Source organism: Trachypithecus francoisi, unplaced genomic scaffold (assembly GCF_009764315.1).
Source record: "Trachypithecus francoisi isolate TF-2019V2 unplaced genomic scaffold, Tfra_2.0 Lachesis_group21, whole genome shotgun sequence".
NCBI lineage: Eukaryota > Metazoa > Chordata > Mammalia > Primates > Cercopithecidae > Trachypithecus > Trachypithecus francoisi.
The window spans coordinates 52,137,329-52,156,599 of NW_022681467.1; the positions used below are offsets into that span (position 1 = coordinate 52,137,329).

The 19,271-nt window shown below is 42.7% G+C and overlaps 1 protein-coding gene across 5 annotated transcripts; it reads left to right on the top strand.

The window, feature by feature from the left end:
* The first annotated feature begins 12 nt into the window (after positions 1–12).
* CSTF1 (cleavage stimulation factor subunit 1) lies at positions 13–12,356 on the top strand. 5 transcript variants are annotated; one of them, XM_033186794.1, is made up of 6 exons: positions 13–231; positions 3,237–3,436; positions 4,914–5,191; positions 5,351–5,548; positions 6,715–7,105; positions 11,569–12,356. In XM_033186794.1, exons 2-6 carry the CDS (start codon positions 3,268–3,270, stop codon positions 11,826–11,828), a joined length of 1,296 nt encoding a protein of 431 aa, XP_033042685.1. In that variant the 5' UTR covers positions 13–231; positions 3,237–3,267; the 3' UTR covers positions 11,829–12,356. The 5 variants fall into 5 exon arrangements, with proteins under 5 accessions (XP_033042685.1, XP_033042684.1, XP_033042687.1 ...); XM_033186793.1 differs by having other exon boundaries at positions 59–402; XM_033186796.1 differs by having other exon boundaries at positions 63–206.
* Positions 12,357–19,271: the final 6,915 nt, after the last annotated feature.

Genomic DNA, 19,271 nt, shown 5'->3' on the forward strand with positions numbered 1-19,271 from the left:
CAAACCCGACGCCTTGAGTCGCGTTTAAGGCGCACACCGCGCGCAGGCGCACTTGCTCCCTAAGACCCCGGAAGTGGCGGAGCCAACGGCCAGCTAGACCACCGTGGCAGTGCCAGCCCCAGGGTACTCTCCTGGGTCGGCCATTATCGGTGAGGCAACAGCCCCTTGACGTCAAGGTTGTCGCATTGGAGATAAAGTCCGAGGGGGTGAACTAACCTTTTGAACGTGCCAGTAAGATGGCGAGAAAAGCAAGCGAGAGTGCGACCGATCGATAGCGCAGCGGTCCGCTTGGCGCCCTTTCAGCGTGCGCAGTGAATGTGCGCTCGGAGCGGTCGATTGGGCAGGATTCGCGCCTCCATTTTTCCAGGAGAGAGCGGGATACCGAGAGAACCGGACCAGCTGGTACTGGGGCACGGGGAGAGTGGCTGGTGCGGTCGGCTGGGGCGTTTAGCGAAAACCACAGAAACAACTGGGGCGAGATTGGAAGAGTCGAGAGTTAGCAAGATGGCACGCACCTCTACTTTGTGCTTCCTAAGTTGCCCGGCTTGGCCTGCACCCCCTCCTCTTCCTCAAAGGGCCTCGCTTCCATTGCCACCCAGTCCTTAGTTCGCCTCTGCATCCACATGGTCGCGGCGCATATAGTGAGGGGGCGTCTGTGTTCTAGCCTTTCCAACTGCGATGTAACCGGTCCTGGATCGGGTTCTTGTCCTCGTGTCTCCGTGTGCTCACCTGCAAACTGGGGATAATTAGGCTTCTGTTTACCTGGCGAGTGAACGTTCTGTGGGAGTTGAGAAGTTAGGACAGGGCCACTTTAAAAAATATATATACACACACATATATACACATACATATATACATATATATACACACAAATGTGTGTGTATATATATATTTGTACACCCGACATGTGCTCAGAAGTGAAGAGACCAGATAGAATAGTGGTGTAGGGGAGCCAAAAATGGCTTCCCTCCATCCTTCTAGGTACCTTATTAAGACTAAGAGTTAAATTACCATAAGACAAATTAACAGATTACTGCAGGGTAAACAGGATGTGCATGTAAAGCATTGAGCTGGCATACGGAAATTATTCGAGTCATATTAGCACGACATTAACAGTAGAATCTCTCATCAACTTTTCTTTGCCAGACTACCCACTTGTGATTTTCATTCTTTGTTGGTACTTAAGAATCTCCCATTTTTTTCAGGTAACTAAACATTGTCCATAGGAGAAAAACGATATTTAATTACGTACAGGAGTCCCACAAAATACGAGACTAAGAAGTTGAAGTCAGATGATTAAAGCCTACATGGCATCCTGAGCTACTGAAAGGAATGAATAGAGGGTTGGGGGTGGGTGGGAGGATGGTAAGCCGCAGCTGTAACAAGTTATGGGCGGGTGAACGGAGGAAATATATGGTGAATCAAGTTTGTTAAGCAGACAGAATAGGTGATCCTCTGGGTGGTGTCAACCTCTCATCTCCTCTCGTGATCCGAGTTAATCTTCCCTGGTTCCTATGATCTGAGTGAATCTTCCCTGGTTAATAAGGATTTGTGACAATTGAGGTATTTTTGGAGGGTCAGACTTTAGGCAGGTAGGGAAAGCCTCTTCCCGCCTACTGTTCTCCAGGTGCCCTCAGTTCAAAGTAATCAGCCCGCCAAAGCATCTTGCTTTGGACTGGCATTTCCTGAACTCCTTCAGTGGTTAAGCTCAGGGCTCTGGAGTTGGCAATTCTGGTGTGCTTTAACCTTGGATAAGTAACTCAGCCACTTTTTACCTTGAGTCGGTGTTCTGACCTCCTTGAACCCATTTCATCATCTTTATTGTGTCCCAGGATTTTCTACTCAAGCATAGACTTATTATGTTCATATACTACTTCATATACTTGAATACATTGAATGGTTTTATTCAGTGAACTGATGCTTACAAAGTACTTAGCATGACAGTATCTGGCATGCAGGAAGTGCTTAATGTTATTGAGTATTATTAACACCATCAGTGTCGTACAGTATATAAGAAATCAGACTCTGGGCCGGGTGCAGTGTGGGTCATGCCCATAATCCCAGCACTTTGGGAGGCCGAGGCAGGCAGATCACAAGGTCAGGAGTTCAAGACCAGCCTGGACAATAAGGTGAAACTCCGTCTCTACTAAAAATACGAAAATTAGCCAGGCATGGTGGCACGTGCCTGTAGTCCCAGCTACTTGGGAGGCTGAGGCAGGAGAATAGCTTGAACCTGGGAGGCGGAGGTTGCAGTGAGCCGAGACTGGGCTACTGCCCTCCAGCCTGGGCGACAGAACGAGACTCCATCTCAAAAAGAAAAAAGAAATCAGGCTCTGAGGTCACTTTTATTCTTTATTGCTGTCCCCAGACACCTGTAGCCTTTTAATATTGGTTCAAACATACACATACATAAAGGCTTGATTTTTAGTAAGCAGATTATCATGTTCAACAGTTGGAATTCTTTTTTGAATAAGCCAGAAACCATTTACAGTTTTTTTGTCTCTTAAGACTGAAGGAAAACTTAGACACTTGTAAATCAGTGCATGTACAGTCCTTCCAGATTTTTACTGTTTTTTTCATTTTTATTGTTTTGACCTTGATTGGCAGGATTTTATTGGGCAGCTCACCTTCGAGCCTTGCTAACGCATTTAACTGTTGAGTTTTTATAATGCAGTTGCTTTTTTTCTTCATATTTTGATTTACTAATTAGATTATATAATTACAGTCACAAGCTCAGTTGCCTTAAAACAGGTTTTGAGAATGAATATAAAAGATATTAGTAAACATACAGCTCAGCTAGTGGAACCAGCAGTCTAGGCCTTGACAAAATAGCAGCTAGCTTGCATGTTGCAGGTGCTAGTCAATGTTTAATTAACAAAAGAAATGGAAGATTCTGGGATAGCAATAAAGAACAAAAATCATAGGTAGGTAGTTTGGTGGGGGAAGAAAAGTTGATGAGGGATTGTACTGTAAATATTGGCTAACATGACCTGAATAATTTCTGTATGCCACGCACTGTGCTCAGGGCTCTATATGCACCACCTTGTTTAACTTCCAGTAACTTAACAGCTGAAGAACCTGAAGCTTAAGAGAAATGAGGTCACCGACCAAAGATAATGCAGCTGGTAGAGATGGGATTTGAGTCCTGCAAGATCAAGTCTGACCAAAGAGTCCTATGTTCCTTCTGTGATTTACTAGAGCCTCTACCCTTCACCATCCGTTTTCCCTTTTTGCAGCTGGCAGGGAAACTGTCTTCCTCCTTCCAAGATGTACAGAACCAAAGTGGGCTTGAAGGACCGCCAGCAGCTGTACAAGCTGATCATTAGCCAGCTGCTATATGACGGCTACATCAGCATCGCCAATGGCCTCATCAATGAAATCAAGCCTCAGTCTGTCTGTGCACCCTCGGAGCAGCTCCTGCATCTCATCAAACTAGGTAGATTGTGAACACAATTCCATACATCCCATGGCAAGGTTTTAGATGTTTGCATATGGCAGAATTTTTCAAGATTATTCTTGTTTCGTTTTAGTGCCTAGTACGTGCCAGGTACTTCAGGAAGTAAGTAGTTCAGCGTGAGTTCAGGAAGTAGCTCAGTAAGTAAGGGGTAAGCAAAGTTCAGATTATGAAGACCTTAAGCTGGTTCTGGCCTGAGGGTCTTGGTACATATTATCTGGAACACTCTGTCATATTACTGACTTCCTTCAGATTTTACATCAGATGTCCTCTGAGTTCTCTTAACCCCTCCTAAAATAATCCGACGCTTTCCTGCATTTTCCCGGTTACCCTGCCATAGCCGTCCCATTTGTTTTATAACAGTCATTTTGAAATGTCCTTTATCATTTGGATTATTCCCCGTATGATCCTTACCTCCCCACTTCCCACCTACTGCCCTCTTGTCAAAAAAGACTACAAGTTCAGTAAAGATCAGGACCTTGTATTATTCAGCAGTATATCCTGGAGCCTACCTGGCTAATAATAGAAAGCACTCAATAAAATATTGAATTACCAAACAGGTTAATACCCTTTGACTTGGCAGTGCCAGTTGTGAGCATTTCTCCTGGGGAAATAAAATGGACAAACTGCAATGCCCAACAACATGGAATTAGCTGTAAATTTTTCAATATCGATAAAATTGAATACTACAACATAATTATATAGATGAATATTTATTAGCCAAGATACACTTTTGCTCTGCTTGATTAAATGAACAAGTGAGTCACAACATGTTACACAGCATTTCTCTATTACTGTTTCGAAAAATAAAACAGCTGTGCATGAGGAAGGATCCCTAAGAATTTATACCAATACGTTAACAGTTATTATCTCTGGGTGGTAAAATTCAAGGTCATTTTTATTTTCTTGTTGATCCGTAGTGTTAATTTTTCCTCTACTAATCAACGTATTATTTGATTTGTCAAGTTATTTATACATTTTAAATGCATACTCTTGCTAAACCTTTTTTTTAAAATATCAACTTTCTTTCAAAAACATTTCAGTAGCATTCATATTAATAATGTAGCTAACTTAATGAGCATCACAGCTGCTGATACATCTCAACCCTAAAAATATTAAAATTTGGAATGAAAAAATGGATAATTTAACTACAGAACTGCTATTTTTTGAGTTTCTGTAGTTGTAGATAAAGTAGTAAACTCTGGAGGCAAGAACCTGGGAAAATGACTTTTGTCTATTGGAGCCTAACTTCCAGCAACCCATGTGGCCTCACAGCGTGATGAACTTTGAATAGCATGGGCAAAATACACAGTTTTGTAAAGCATTAGGTGTCACGCGACTCCAAGAAATAGGAAGTTGACGCTGGGGAGCATCTTTCCAGTTTGGATCTAGAGTTTTATCTTGGCCTTTTAAAAAAAAACACTTGTTTTGTTACGCCTTTCATTTTGATTTCTTTCAGGAATGGAAAATGATGACACTGCGGTTCAGTATGCAATTGGTCGTTCAGATACTGTCGCCCCTGGCACAGGAATTGACCTGGAATTTGATGCAGATGTTCAGACTATGTCCCCAGAGGCTTCTGAATATGAAACATGCTATGTCACATCACATAAAGGACCATGCCGTGTAGCTACCTATAGTAGAGATGGACAGTTAATAGCTACTGGGTCTGCTGATGCTTCAATAAAGATACTTGACACAGAGAGGATGTTGGCCAAAAGTGCCATGCCAATAGAGGTAAAAATTCCAGTCACATACTTACTGATTGCCTTCTGTTTTTCATTTTTGGAAAAATGAGAGTATGGTTCAAACCAGCTTTAGTTTGCTACAGTTGTGGATTGTGTACTTAGATTCAGACACATTCTGTACCTTGAGCATCTGTTCTTGTTGGTCTAGGTCATGATGAATGAGACAGCACAACAAAATATGGAAAACCACCCAGTGATTCGAACTCTTTATGACCATGTGGATGAAGTCACGTGCCTCGCTTTCCACCCCACAGAACAGATCCTGGCTTCTGGTTCAAGGGATTATACTCTTAAATTATTTGATTATTCCAAACCATCAGCAAAAAGAGCCTTCAAATACATTCAGGTAGGAATCTTTGGAAAGGAGCTTTACATTTTTTCTTAAATACAATGAGCTGTTGTACGACTATTCTCGTTGTAAAAGTAGTCTCGGTGATCATCCTGTGAGACGAGTACAGACCAGGATGCATGCCAGATGGCAGGTGGATCAGATTTTGTTGGCACATAGGTCACATGTTGTCATGTACCTGCTCCCTCTGGCTGGTCAGAGTTTATAATCTGACCCTTTGGAGGGTTTGGAATCCGTATCACTCTTTAAAGGTTGCAGATCCCTGTTATAAACAAAACATGACCAGCTTCACTAATGTATAACTTAGAGGAATAAAAAAAAAATTCAGTTGAAAGTATTAAGTGTTTCCTGGCAAGGTGACATTTGGTACCCTATTTTGAATATGCATTGCAGAAATACTAATGTTTTAGTTGTGGCTTCTGTCTGTTTGATAATTAAAGTAGGCTGGTTGCAGTGGCTCATGTCTGTAATCCCAGCACTTTGAGAAGCCAAAGTGGGAGGATCACTTGAGCCCAGAAGTGTAAGATCAGCCTGAGCAATGCAGTGAGACCTCATCTCTTCAGAAAAACTATTTTAATCAGCTGGGCACGGTGGCACGCGCCTGTGGTCCCAGCTACTCAGGAGGTGGAGGCAAGAATGATCATTTGAGCCCAGGAGGTTGAGCATGCAGTGAGCTGTGACCGTGCCACTGCATGGTCTGCCTGGGCGACAGAGCAAGACCCTGTCTGCAAAAAATAATAATAACTTAAATAATAAATAATAACAAAAAATAATAAAAACTTAATTTTTTACTCAATATTTGCAGCCCTAGAGCAAATTAAAGAAGCTCTTAGGTACCAGTTGTACTTCAGTAACCATGCATGAATGTGTCATTGTCTGATAATACTCCATCCTTGGTGGAGTGTTACTCAGTGTTCATTTGTAAATAATGAAGCTCACTTCTGTAGTTTTTGGAATAATATAACCAGTAAATATTTAGTTTTGGAAATCTGTTCAAAAAATACTTTCATGTATTCCGGAAAGCACTTTTTTTCTTATGATACCTGTGTAATATCTAATAATTGTTTTATGGATTCTTTTCATCAGCCAGGTATTTTCCACATTTCCTCTGGATTTAATTGTTCACCAGTTGGTCACTTGTGTTGATGTCTCTGTCCTAACAGGAAGCTGAAATGTTACGCTCCATCTCTTTTCATCCTTCTGGAGACTTTATACTTGTCGGAACTCAGCATCCTACTCTTCGCCTTTATGATATCAACACCTTTCAATGTTTTGTCTCTTGCAATCCTCAAGATCAACACACCGATGCTATATGTTCCGTTAATTACAATTCTAGTGCCAATATGTACGTAACTGGAAGCAAGGACGGCTGCATCAAATTATGGGATGGTGTTTCCAATCGATGCATCACAACTTTTGAGAAAGCACACGACGGTGCTGAAGTTTGTTCTGCCATTTTTTCCAAAAATTCTAAATACATTCTCTCAAGTGGAAAAGACTCTGTAGCTAAACTTTGGGAAATATCAACAGGACGAACACTGGTCAGATACACGGGTAAGTGAGAAGTTGATGTTACTTAACATTTCTGTAGTGTTCACACTTTCCAGAACTCTCTTGTAGGACCTCACAATAGAGCAACACAGTAAGTCTATGCATTGAGCAAGGCAGATGTTATCCCTTTCTTAGATAAGAGGAAACCAAGACTTACAGGTTAAGTCGTTTAGCCAAGGCTATAGTTCGTGACAGAGCTGGAAATAGAACTGTGCTTTCTTTGCTTTTCTGAGCACCTCACACTGTGGACTAGGTCTGGATTCCATGCAAGTAACATTTGAGAACCTGGTGATCCATTTGTAGACTGACCTGCCCTCTTTCCACAGAAAAGTGAAAGCAGTCCAGAGAAAAGTTTCCAATTAGATCTCAGTATTACTAATATATGCATTCGGGAAAGAATGGCTGAGAGGAAAGATCTTATCCCATTCCTAAGTGAGCAGAGCTAGCCCCCAAAGGAAACCACGTGAGTTCTGAATGCAGATATAAAGTAGGCTAAGCAGACAGAAGAAAAATTGCATCCATTGAATTCTCATTAATGTATGTTGGTCTCATTGGTAACAGTAGTGCCTGTGGAGTATTTTTATAATGATATCTATTTAAATTGATCCTATCACTAGTAGGGCCCAAGTCTGGTTATTTGATAGTGAATGTTAAAACACTGTGTCTTCTGTTCCTTGCAGCAGCAAAGACTGTTTGGTAGAAAACCTCCAGAAAATTTCTGATTGTTTTCTCAATTGTGAGATATGTTTGTATCATACACTAAAATTGGCATGAGATAACTCAAAAAAAATCACAGAAAACAGTATTGGAAGGTACTGGACTGTGTTGTTTGCGTTGAAGAGTCAGTGACATCTGACCCGCTAGGGGGCAGCATAACAACCTGTCTTAGATTTGTCTCATTGTAACCAAAGTTCCCTTCCCCATCCATCTCTCTTTGACTTCTGGTACAACTAGCAAATCTTAGGAAGAGCCATTTTTATCGTAATTCTTGGTGACTTCATGAAACACTTGTATAAAGTTGTTCTGAAAAGTATTTATTATAAAGAACTGCTTTGTAATAGTTTTGTTTGTTGCAAAAAGAAAATACAAAAGTGATTAGAGTAAATGTGAAAGTACTCCCCCTATAGAAGTTATAACTATTTTAAGGAGTATGCTGTATCTGGACAGATACACACCAGCCTACTGACAAGAGCTTAAATATTTGCTCTAGGAATGTTTGGGATGTTTTATAGTAGTATGAGGTTGATTGGCTTGTTTTAGTGGGGAATAGCAGTGTGGTTTTTCAAAAATGTGATTATGCTGAATTTATGCGCAAATTCCCCTTTTCCTTTTTTCTCATTTCACAGGTCAAGCCCCTGTCATGTCAGCATGTTAAGATTTCTGTTCCTAGTTTTAATAATTAGTTAGAATTTGGGCTGGGCACGGTGGCTCACGCCTGTAATCCCAGCACTTTGGGAGGCCGAGGCAGGCGGATCACAAGGTCAGGAGTTTGAGACCAGCCTGGCCAATATGGTCAAACCCCGTGTCTACAAAAAATACAAAAATTAGCTGGGCGTGGTGGCGGGCGCCTGTAGTCCCAGCTACTCAGGAGGCTGAGGCAGGAGAATAGCTTGAACCTGCGAGGTGAAGGTTGCAGTGAGCCAACGTCGCACCACTGCACTCCAGCCTGGGCAACAGAGCAAGACTCCCATCTCAAAAAGAATAATTATTTTTTTTTTTTTTTTTTTTTTTTTTTTTTTTTTGAGACGGAGTCTCGCTCTGCCGCCCAGGCTGGAGTGCAGTGGCCGGGTCTCAGCTCACTGCAAGCTCCGCCTCCCGGGTTCCCGCCATTCTCCTGCCTCAGCCTCCCGAGTAGCTGGGACTACAGACGCCCGCCACCTCGCCCGGCTAGTTTTTTGTATTTTTAGTAGAGACGGGGTTTCACCGTGTTCGCCAGGATGGTCTCGATCTCCTGACCTCGTGATCCGCCCGTCTCGGCCTCCCAAAGTGCTGGGATTACAGGCTTGAGCCACCGCGCCCGGCCTAATAATTATAATAATAATAATAATTAATTAGAATTCAAAGGGTCTCTGAAATGATGAAAAGGGAAAAACTATCAAGAAAACTTTAGAAATTGGGATGCAAAAAATTAAAAACAATATAAATAATTAAAATACAGGACTGGGGGAAAATAGTTATAGCATATATACAGATGTTAGACACTGAGTTAATATCTTAATCTATGAAGAGAACTCAAATAGGAAAAAGATGAGTCCAAACTCGAGAGAAAAGGAACCAAAGGACAGGTGACTCCAGAAGAGAAAAATGGTCAGGAAATATAAGAAAAGGTGGCCAGCCTCGCTGCAGACCCAATAAATGAATATGGGGACCTGGTTTTGTTCATCAGATTTTAGGAGTCTTAAAGATTTATATTATTCTACTATTGATACAGATTTGAGGAAATCATATTTGGTTGGTCAGAGAGTCGGTAAAATATTGCAGCACAGTTTGGTATCATATCAAAATTTTAAATACATGCTTTTTGACCCACTATATCTGCTCTTAGAAATTCAACCTAAAGAGGTAATTGGACAAACAGGCACATGCCCATAAAAGACTGTGTGTCCCAACATCATTTGGAGTGGCTGAAAGTTAGAAACAGCATAGATGTCCAATAAGAAGCATTGAGGAAATCTGTTACGCATCCATGGACAACGTACACCTTTAAAAACAAGTATGCATGCTGACATTGGCTGAGCACTCACACTCCAGAGCCTCCCGTGCATTCTCTTATTCTTATCCTCAGCCTTATGGGGTAGGTTCTGTCACTACCCCATGGAACAGATGAGAAAATTAAGGCTGAGGGATGTTAAGTAATTTGCCCAGGGTCACATCACTAGTAAGTGTTCAACCCACATCTGACCACAGAGTTGGTGTTTTTATCCACTAAGCTGTATTCTGTCTTTACAGATCTGCACTACATATGCTTGAATATTAATAGTATATGACAAATGCTCTGACTTAAAGAAGTTACAAATGAAACCGGGGGTTGTGGCTCACACCTGTAATCCCAGCACTTTGGGAGCCCAAGGTGGGCAGATCATCTGAGGTCAGGAGTTTGAGACCAGCCTGGCCAACATGGCAAAACCCCGTCTCTACTAAAAATACAAACATTAGTTTTGTGTGGTGGCGCATGGCTATAACCAGGTACTCAGGAGGCTGAGGCAGGAGATCTCTTGAACTCGAGAGGCGGAGATTGCAATTAGCCAAGATCACACCATTGTACTCCAGCCTGGGCAACAGAGTGAGACTCTATCTCAAAAAAAAAAAAAAGAGAGAATTTACAAGTGAGCACATAATACTTAGATATTTCTAAAGGGTATTCACCAAAGTATTGACTGTTTCCTCGGATGGGTGCAATTATCAAGCAGTTTTTATTTTCCTTTTTATACTTTATTTGGTAGTTTAAACATTAAAATATGTAATTTATAGTCATAAAAAGGCTTCCTTTTGGAAAGCAGATATTCGTATACTTTGTCTCAGTAATTCTGTTTCTAGGAATTTACTCCTAAGGAAATAAAGCTTTCTGTACAAAGGATATTCATTACAACATTAGTTATAATTGATATAAACTAAATGACAGGAAGTAAAATAATTGTTAAATAGGCCAGGTGCAGTGGCTCACGCCTGTAATCCCAGCACTTTGGGAGGCTGAGGCACGTGGATCACGAGGTCAAGAGATCAAGACCATCCTGGCCAACTTGGTGAAACCCTGTCTCTACTAAAAATACAAAAATTGGCTTGGTGTGGTGGCAGGCACCTATAGTCCCAGCTACTTGGGAGGCTGAGGCGGGAGAATTGCTTGAACCCGGGAGGTGGAGGTTGCAGTGAGCCGAGATCACACCACTGCACTCCAGCCTGGCGACTGAGTGACTCTGCCTAAAAAAAAAACACACACACACACACACAAAAGAATTGTTAAATAAGTAATGGGGCTTCTAAACATGAGGCACTTTGCATCTAGTGAAAAAAAAAAACATGGAAAAATGTACTAAACATAAAGTTGGTTTAAAACTGTAATAGAAGAATGTAGTGGCACCAATTTTATATGTATGTTTAAGCCTCAAAGTACGTTAGGACAGTAACAGTATTGCTTCAGGTGATCTGGTGGTCTCTCTCTCTCTCTCTCTTTTTTTTTTTTTCCCCCTGATACAGTCTTGCTCTTGCTCTGTTGTCTGTTGCCGAGGCTGGTCTTGAACTCCTGGGCTCAGGCATCCCTCCTTCCGCAGCCTCCCAGAGTACTGGGATTATAGATGTGAGCTGCTGTGCCTGGTTTGATTTTCTTTTTTGTACTTTTTTAGAGTTTCTGAAAGTGTACAAGGTGTATCACTTCAACAGGTTTAAAATGCTTTTACGTTGAATGCTAGAACGTTCTGACAGTCTAAGATGTGGACTTAGAAAGCTATCCCTCTTGGTCTCTGTGGCAGGCGCGGGTTTAAGTGGACGCCAGGTGCACCGAACGCAGGCTGTGTTTAACCACACTGAGGACTATGTGTTGCTGCCCGACGAGAGGACGATCAGTCTTTGCTGCTGGGACTCGAGAACAGCTGAGCGGAGAAACCTGCTCTCATTGGGGCACAACAACATTGTACGCTGCATCGTGCACTCCCCCACCAACCCCGGGTTCATGACGTGCAGCGATGACTTCAGAGCGCGGTTTTGGTACCGGAGATCGACCACCGATTGAGCCACCCTCTCCACAGGGTTCTTTCTCGAGGACTCTGCCCTCCCCCACGTCCTGTCTCAGCTGCAGTCGTAAGTCAGTGCATCTTCCTTGGCAGTTTTGCTACCACCTCTGTCCACATCTTTCTTGGATTTGTATAAAAGAATCTTTTTTTACCTTGATGTACAATCATGGTGGAAAAAGCTGGAAACAGATCTGTGCAGTTCTACATTCACTGATTATTGCAGTGTGATTTTCATCAGTTTTGTAAATACAGGACTTGCCGTTTCTTTTGATCTCTTGATTGAAGAAGGATAGGGTATTAAAGTGCTTTTGTCATGAGGAATTTTCATTGGGTTCTTTTGTCTACTTTCTTGCTTGTTCTGCTAAACCCTCTGCGTATTTGCATTCCAGATATATTTGAACAGATAAGTAGGCGTGCAGCTCTGAGACTCCAGAGTTTTATGCCATATCAAAAGCATTTTCAAGAATCCCTCAATTCTATCCTGAAATGATGTTATTCTGATAATAAAGCTCAGATCTGCAACTTTAGTGTTATATATTTTTCACTTCAATAAAATTAATGGCCAGTTTTTCCTGACAATTTATAGGAACAGTATCTTTCAACATACTCACCACATTATCCTGAAATATCTGCAATACTTATCTTTAGTAACTGTATTTCTGTTAAGATTATGATTTGATGAGAAACCATTGAAAATATATCTGATCTAATCAAATTAGGTCAGCTTCCTATTGCTCTCAGGTGTTGCCTGTCTTCACAAATGATTAGTATCGATTGACTGCATTCTTAGGTGGTTTTAAATCTTCATTTCTCTTCAGCATGAACTAAGTTCTCATCATGGGGGCACATAGTAACTGCATTCTCAGAAGATTTAGGCAGTTAACCAATTGATACAAGTCTTCTTTTTCTTGAATGTTTTTTTGTTTTAATTGAGACGGAGTTTTGCTCTGTCACCTAGGTTGGAGTGCCGTGTGGTGATCTCAGCTCACTGCAAGCTCCACCTCGCAGTTTCACACCATGCTCCTGCCTCAGCCTCCCGAGTAGCTGGGACTACTGGTGCCCACCACCACGCCCAGCCGATTTTTTTCTTTTTGTTTTTAGTAGAGCCAGGGTTTCACCATGTTAGCCAGGATGGTCTCAATCTCCTGACCTCGTGATCCACCCACAGCCTCCCAAAGTGTTGGGATTATAGGTGTGAGCCACTGCACCTGGCCTTCTTGGCCTTCTGGAAACTTTTTAGAATGTGACAGTACTTCTCTGGATTCAGCACTAGCAGAATCAGAGAACTCTGAAGTCCCCTCGTACAAACGTAAACTTTGCTTTATATTTATCCCAAAAAACAAATACCTTATGATCTGCATAGGAGTACCTAGAAATACAATCTGGGATCATTTGATAAAAATAGTAAATCGATTGAAGTAAAAGTAATTTGCTTTGTATTATAGGAAGTTTTGTTTTGTTTTGTTTCTGAGACGGAGTTTTACTCTTGTTGCCCACGCTGTAGTGCAGTGGCGAGATCTCGCCTCACCACAACTGCCACCGCCTGGGTTCAAGCGATTCTCCTGCCTCAGTCTCCTGAGTAGCTGGGATTACAGGCATGTGCCACCATGCCTGGCTAATTTTGTATTTTTTTTGGTAGAGACGGTTTCTCCATGTCGGTCAGGCTGGTCTCGAACTCCCAACCTCAGGTGATCCGCCCACCTCAGCCTCCCAAAGTGCTGGGATTACAGGTGTGAGCCACCACGCCTGGCCCCATTATAGGAAGTTATTGAAGTTGTTTGTGTAAAAATTCTGCTTTAGTCGTCCTTGAGGATCATTTTAACTCCTTGATCTGTAAAATTGTCTTAAGCATCTTAACATGTTACATCACAGGGTTTTAGCTCAGATTTCCAAAGAGTCATATTTTTTGGTACATAGTGAGTGTAAATTTCCAGTTGTATTTTGCACCCTGATTCTGATATTTGAACTTGGCCATCTGTGGGTGCTACTCTCGTAAGACTAAAAGACACCTACTAAATAGGAACAAGGATAGCCAGTTCTACCAAAAGCATTACCAACCAAACCTCCCCAGTTCTTTTTTCAGACTTTCGTTTTGCTTTCGACCTATTAAACTGTAAAGCAGAGATTTAACGTTTCCCTATTCTTCTGCTTTGACTCACATACTGAAATGACCACACGGCACGCCATTGAACCTTTTCAGTTGTTCATAAATTAAAATAATGCCCATGTTTTACAGGTTTTGGAATCGTCTCAGCAATGGATCTGTAATTTCAGGACCTGTATTTAAAAGATCAAGATAGTTTTATATGTTTCAGAATTAGATGTTTTTTTGTTTTTTGGGTGTTTTCTGTGGGTTTTTTTGTGTTTTGTTTGGTTGGTTAGTTTTTTTTTTTTTTTTTTTTTTGAGGCGGAGTCTCGCTCTGTCTCCCGGACTGGAGTGCAGTGGCCGGATCTCAGCTCACTGCAAGCTCCGCCTCCCGGGTTTACGCCATTCTCCTGCCTCAGCCTCCTGAGTAGCTGGGACTACAGGCACCCGCCACCTCGCCCGGCTAGTTTTTTGTATTTTAGTAGAGACAGGGTTTCACCGTGTTAGCCAGGATGGTCTCGATCTCCTGACCTCGTGATCCGCCCGTCTCGGCCTCTCAAAGTGTTGGGATTACAGGCTTGAGCCACCGTGCCGGCCGTTTTTTTTTTTTTTTTTTTTTTTTTTTTTTACGTGTTTTCTGTAGGGTTTGTTTTTTGTGTTTTGTTTGTTTGTTTTTGGGTTTTTTTCGCTTTTCAGAGGTCACTGTCTCGTGAGCCTGGTGTAAATGCCAGGAATGTTGTATGGACTTAGCATCTGCATCTCGTTAATTGTACCACACAACACTCTGCCGTTCAAATAATGAATAATATCTGGTCAGGATACAAACCTATACCCTCTGTGTTGTTTTTTAAAGGTATGTGATTTCTGAAATAAACTTTTTATAGAATGATAAGCTAGTTTATTTTTTTGGAACTTACTTTGAATATTTCCCACATTTGAACATCTGTTCTCAAACAGCAGTTATGACTTTGGTACTGTTCACACTTTCTTTAGTGCTTCGTTCCAGAAGTCAGGTTTTTATAGCTGGATCACCTTTAGCTCTGTATCTTTGCTCCTCTGCTCTCTAAATTTTTTCTTTTTTGAAACAGATTCTCACCCTGCCGCCCAGGCTGGAGTGCATGGCGTGATCTCGGTTCACTGCAACCTCCGCCTCCCAAGTTTGAGCGATTCTCCTGCCTTAGCCTCCTGAGTAGCTGGAATTACAGGCGCATGCCACCACACCTGGCTAATTTTTTGTATCTTTAGTAGAGACAGGGTTTCACCATGTCGGCCAGGCTGGTCTTGAACTACTGACCTTGTGATCCACCCGCCTTGGCCTCCCAAAGTGCTGGAATTACAGGCATGAGCCACTGTGCCCGGCCGCTGTCTATGAATTTAAAGAACTTGAGTATAATTCAGTTTTTTGGCTTATTCAGAGAATGCCATCTTTGCTTACATTTTGGTTTTCTTTAGGAAGAGCAGTGTGAGAGAGTCCAGTCTCAGCTCTGTTGCTGACTTGGTAAGTAGTAGAGAAAGTCATTTTTCTGGGATACAGCTTCCTTTTCTGTGACTAAAGGGCTTCATGAAAAGAATCTCCAACATGCGCTTCAACCAGTAAAGCTCTTTGTTTTCACACCTGATGATACAAACAGACTTCAGGGAGGGAGGAAACCATTGTTCCTAAGCAGGAGGCATCTGTTTCTGAAAAGGTGGCAAACCAGATATTTCGAGAGCCCTTTCAAGTCAAACCTGGATAGAACATTTTTTTAATCTCTAATAGTTAGCTGAGCTAGCAAGAAAGAAGGAATTCCTGAGAGGCAGAACAAAGCACAAATCCAGAGGATTCGCAGTGCTGGAGCACTTGAATAGATCAGTTCCTGTGACCTACTGATGTCTGAGCAGAAGTCAAAGCTCTGAGGCTTCATGGAGTAGGAACTTTGGTCAAGACCCAGAAAGTCTGGAACTCCAAAGGTGCCCCCTTCAGTAAAAGGATGAACTTGACAAAAACCTGCCTCAGAGGAAGAGACGAGAAATCTGCCTGCTTGGTGCTGGCTCAGGGGTTTTCAGAGAGAGGGTGTCTGGTGTTGGCACAAGGGAGGGTCTCCTGAGAATTCGGTCCGTGCACTTTTCCTCATGCGGGTTTGGACCAATTCACACTACCTGTACTGCTCAGAGAACATCAAATGGGGATCTTAAAGCAATCTCCAACTGATGCTGGCCACAAGTATCTGGCAGAGGCCAGCGCAAATTCTCTGTGCAAGAACACATCTTAATCCCAGTCCTCAAATAATTGTCCCAGATAAACCTCTGAGGATCATGAACTCACAGGTATGTGAGGAAACAAGCCACCCTGATGAGAATCAGCAAAAATAGCAGAATCAGACTTGCAAGGACCTAGTGGAATTACCAAACACAGATTATATTCAGAGAACTAAAACAGTAACTAAAATGGGGCCAAGGGGCCGGGTGTGGTGACTCACGCCTGGAAGTCCACACTTTGGGAGTCCGAGGCAGTCGGATGGCTTGAGGTCAGGGGTTCCAGACCAGCCTGGGCAATAAGGCAAAACCTCGTCTCTACCAAAAATACAAAAATACTAGCCGGGTGTAGTGGTGCACACCTGTAGTCCCAGCTACTCAGGAAGCAGAGGCATGAGAATCGCTTGAGCCAGGGAGATGGAAGTTGCAGTGAGCCACGATCAAGCCACTGCACTCCAGCCTGGGCAACAAAGTGAGCCTCTGTATCAAAATAAAATGGGACCAAGGATTTAAAAGCTTGCACAAGGCCAGGCGCCGTGCCTCACACCAGTAATCTCAGCACTTTGGGAGGCTGAGACTGGTGGATCACCTGAGGCCAGGAGTTCAAGACCAGCCTGACCAACATGGAGAAACCCCAACTCTACTAAAAATACAAAAAAAATTAGCCGGGCGTGGTGGTGCACGCCTGTAATCCCAGCTACTCAGGAGGCTGAGGCAGGAGCATCGCTTGAACCCGGGAGGCAGAGGTTGCGGTGGGCCAAGATCGTGCCACTGCATTCCCGCCTAAGCAACAGAGCGAGACTCCGTCTCAAAAAAACAAAAATAAAAATAAAAAAAAAAAATTTTGCACAAGGGACTGGGCCGGTTTGAATTAAAAGAATAAAACTTGTGGAAAACCATCCTATTGGAATGTTTCTCTAGCTTCCATCGTGAATTGCTTTGACCTTTCCCTGGAACTGTTACCCTTGGCCCTGCTGCTCCCTGACTGGATATTTGACTCTGTGAAGCCTCTTTCACGGGTGTCTTTTGGCCAAGCAACTCCTCGCCACTCTGTCTGCTCGCCAGTGATGACCGCTTGCCTGGGGCATGATTTTCTGTCTGGCTTTTTCTTGCTGTCCCACCAGCATTCAGCCTTTCCATCCAGCTTCCTGTCCCCACTCTGTCCCCAGAGCATTTCCGTTGCATCTTTGTTTTCAGTTCTTGCCCTAATTCCTTTTCCCTCTCAACCTGGGGGTCAAAACTTGGGTGATAAAACTAAATAATCACTAATAACTAGAGTGGCTGCAGATTCCCCAGCCCTCCCAGTATTATCCCTGCACCAGAATATTTGGTGAATTTGTTGGCAATTCATGAAATTCTTTTTTTTTTTTTTTCTTTAAGACGGTCTCACTCTGTCGCCCAGGCTAGAGTGCAATGGTGCGATCTCCGCTCACTGCAACCTCCACCTCCCACGTTCAAACGATTCTCGTGCCTCAGCCTCCCAAGTAGCTGGGATTATATGCATGCACCACCAAGCTCTGCTAATTTTGTACATTTTGTAGAGACGGGGCTTTGCCATGTTGGCCTGGCTGGTCTTGAACTCCTGGCCTCGCCTGCCCGCCTCAGCCTCCCAACGTTCTGGGATTACAAGCCTGAGCTATCTTGCCCAGCCAACTCACGAAATTCTGCTTTGACCAAAAGAGCTATTTTTATGAATAATCTTCATGAGCCTGAAACTTCCGGCCAACACTTTAATGTTTTGAACATTGTAAGTCTGGTGTTCAGCTGTCCTTTATAATTCAAATATCGGGTGCCCAGTGTTTCGCTACTAGCAGTCAGGGAGCTTGATAGTCACATGCAAACAACACAAAAGCATACAGAAAAACACGCAAAAGCAATTTTCCTCCCTACGCATGTATAGGGCACTACAGAAGTGAATTGGTCAGACTCAGTTGTCTCAGAAAAGAAAATTTAGTCCAAAATACTGTTCTTGGTAGCACATTTGCCAAGAGCATTAAGATTACCTCACTAGAGTCCTCCTGACGTGGTTCCCTTGAACTCCAGCTGTTTCAGCCTTCAGACAACCGGATATTATGCAAGCACCCAATTTCCTAGAATAATAGTTCTTGCAATGTTTGTCCACATTAAAGACTCATTTGCCTTGAAATACTAATGGATTGCAGCAAAATGTCTAAGGCGGTTTCTCACACCTTTCATTCAGAAAAACCATAGAGGCCTCAAATAACAGACCGAGAGGTCAAGTTCCTTATTCACAAAATATCAAACTAGGTATCTATGTGGGAGCTAGTTGATATAATTTCCAGGGCCAAAGCCTATGACTTTGTGTCTTACTTTTGTTTTCTAGTTTGGGTTGTTTTCCCTAGAAAAAACAACATGCAAATTATAGCATTCTGATCTGTATTATGAGCTTAAGGGCAGGCTCTTCGGTATGGGGAAGAATCACTGCCGGGAGTTTGCCAAGTTGATGGAAACCATCTGAACTTGAGTTACTGTGTAGTCTTTCCTAAGAGACTTGAATTCAGATTCTGGGTCTGTTACTTTACTATGTGACCTTGGGCAAGTTTATCCATCCTTCCTTTTTATGACAGAGAATTTCAGACATAAATGAAAGTCAATAATACAGCAGAAACAGTGGTTTCCAGGGGCTGGGGAAGGAGGGGAATAACAAGTAACTGCTAATGGTGTAAATGTCCAGGAATTGAAGGAGGATTACTTTTTGGAGTGGTGGTTGCACAACTCTGAATGCACTAAAAACCACTGAATTGTATGCTTTAAACAGGTGAATTGGCCAGGTGCACTGGCTCATGCTTATAATCCCAGCACTTTGGGAGGCTAAGGCAGGCGTATCCCGAGGCCAGGAGATGGAGTCCATCCTGGCTAATGTGGTGAAACCCTGTCTCTACTAAAATACAAAAAAATTAGCCAGGCATGGTGGTGCGCACCTGTAATCCCAGCTACTCGGGAGGCTTAGGCAGGAGAATCGCTTGAAACCTGGAGGCAGAGGTTGCAGTGAGCTAAGATTACACCACTGCACTCCAGCCTGGTGACAGAGCAAGACTCCATCGCAAAAAAAAAAAAAAAAGATGAATTTTATGGTACCTGAATTATATCTTAATATAAT

Bases quoted from the DNA above. Each gene is read 5' to 3' on its own strand.
- CSTF1 (XM_033186794.1), top strand. From the start codon at position 3,268: ATGTACAGAACCAAAGTGGGCTTGAAGGACCGCCAGCAGCTGTACAAG. The intron at 5,549-6,714 runs GTAGGAATCTTT...CTGTCCTAACAG, and splicing joins GAGCCTTCAAATACATTCAG to GAAGCTGAAATGTTACGCTC. The intron at 7,106-11,568 runs GTAAGTGAGAAG...TCTCTGTGGCAG, and splicing joins AACACTGGTCAGATACACGG to GCGCGGGTTTAAGTGGACGC.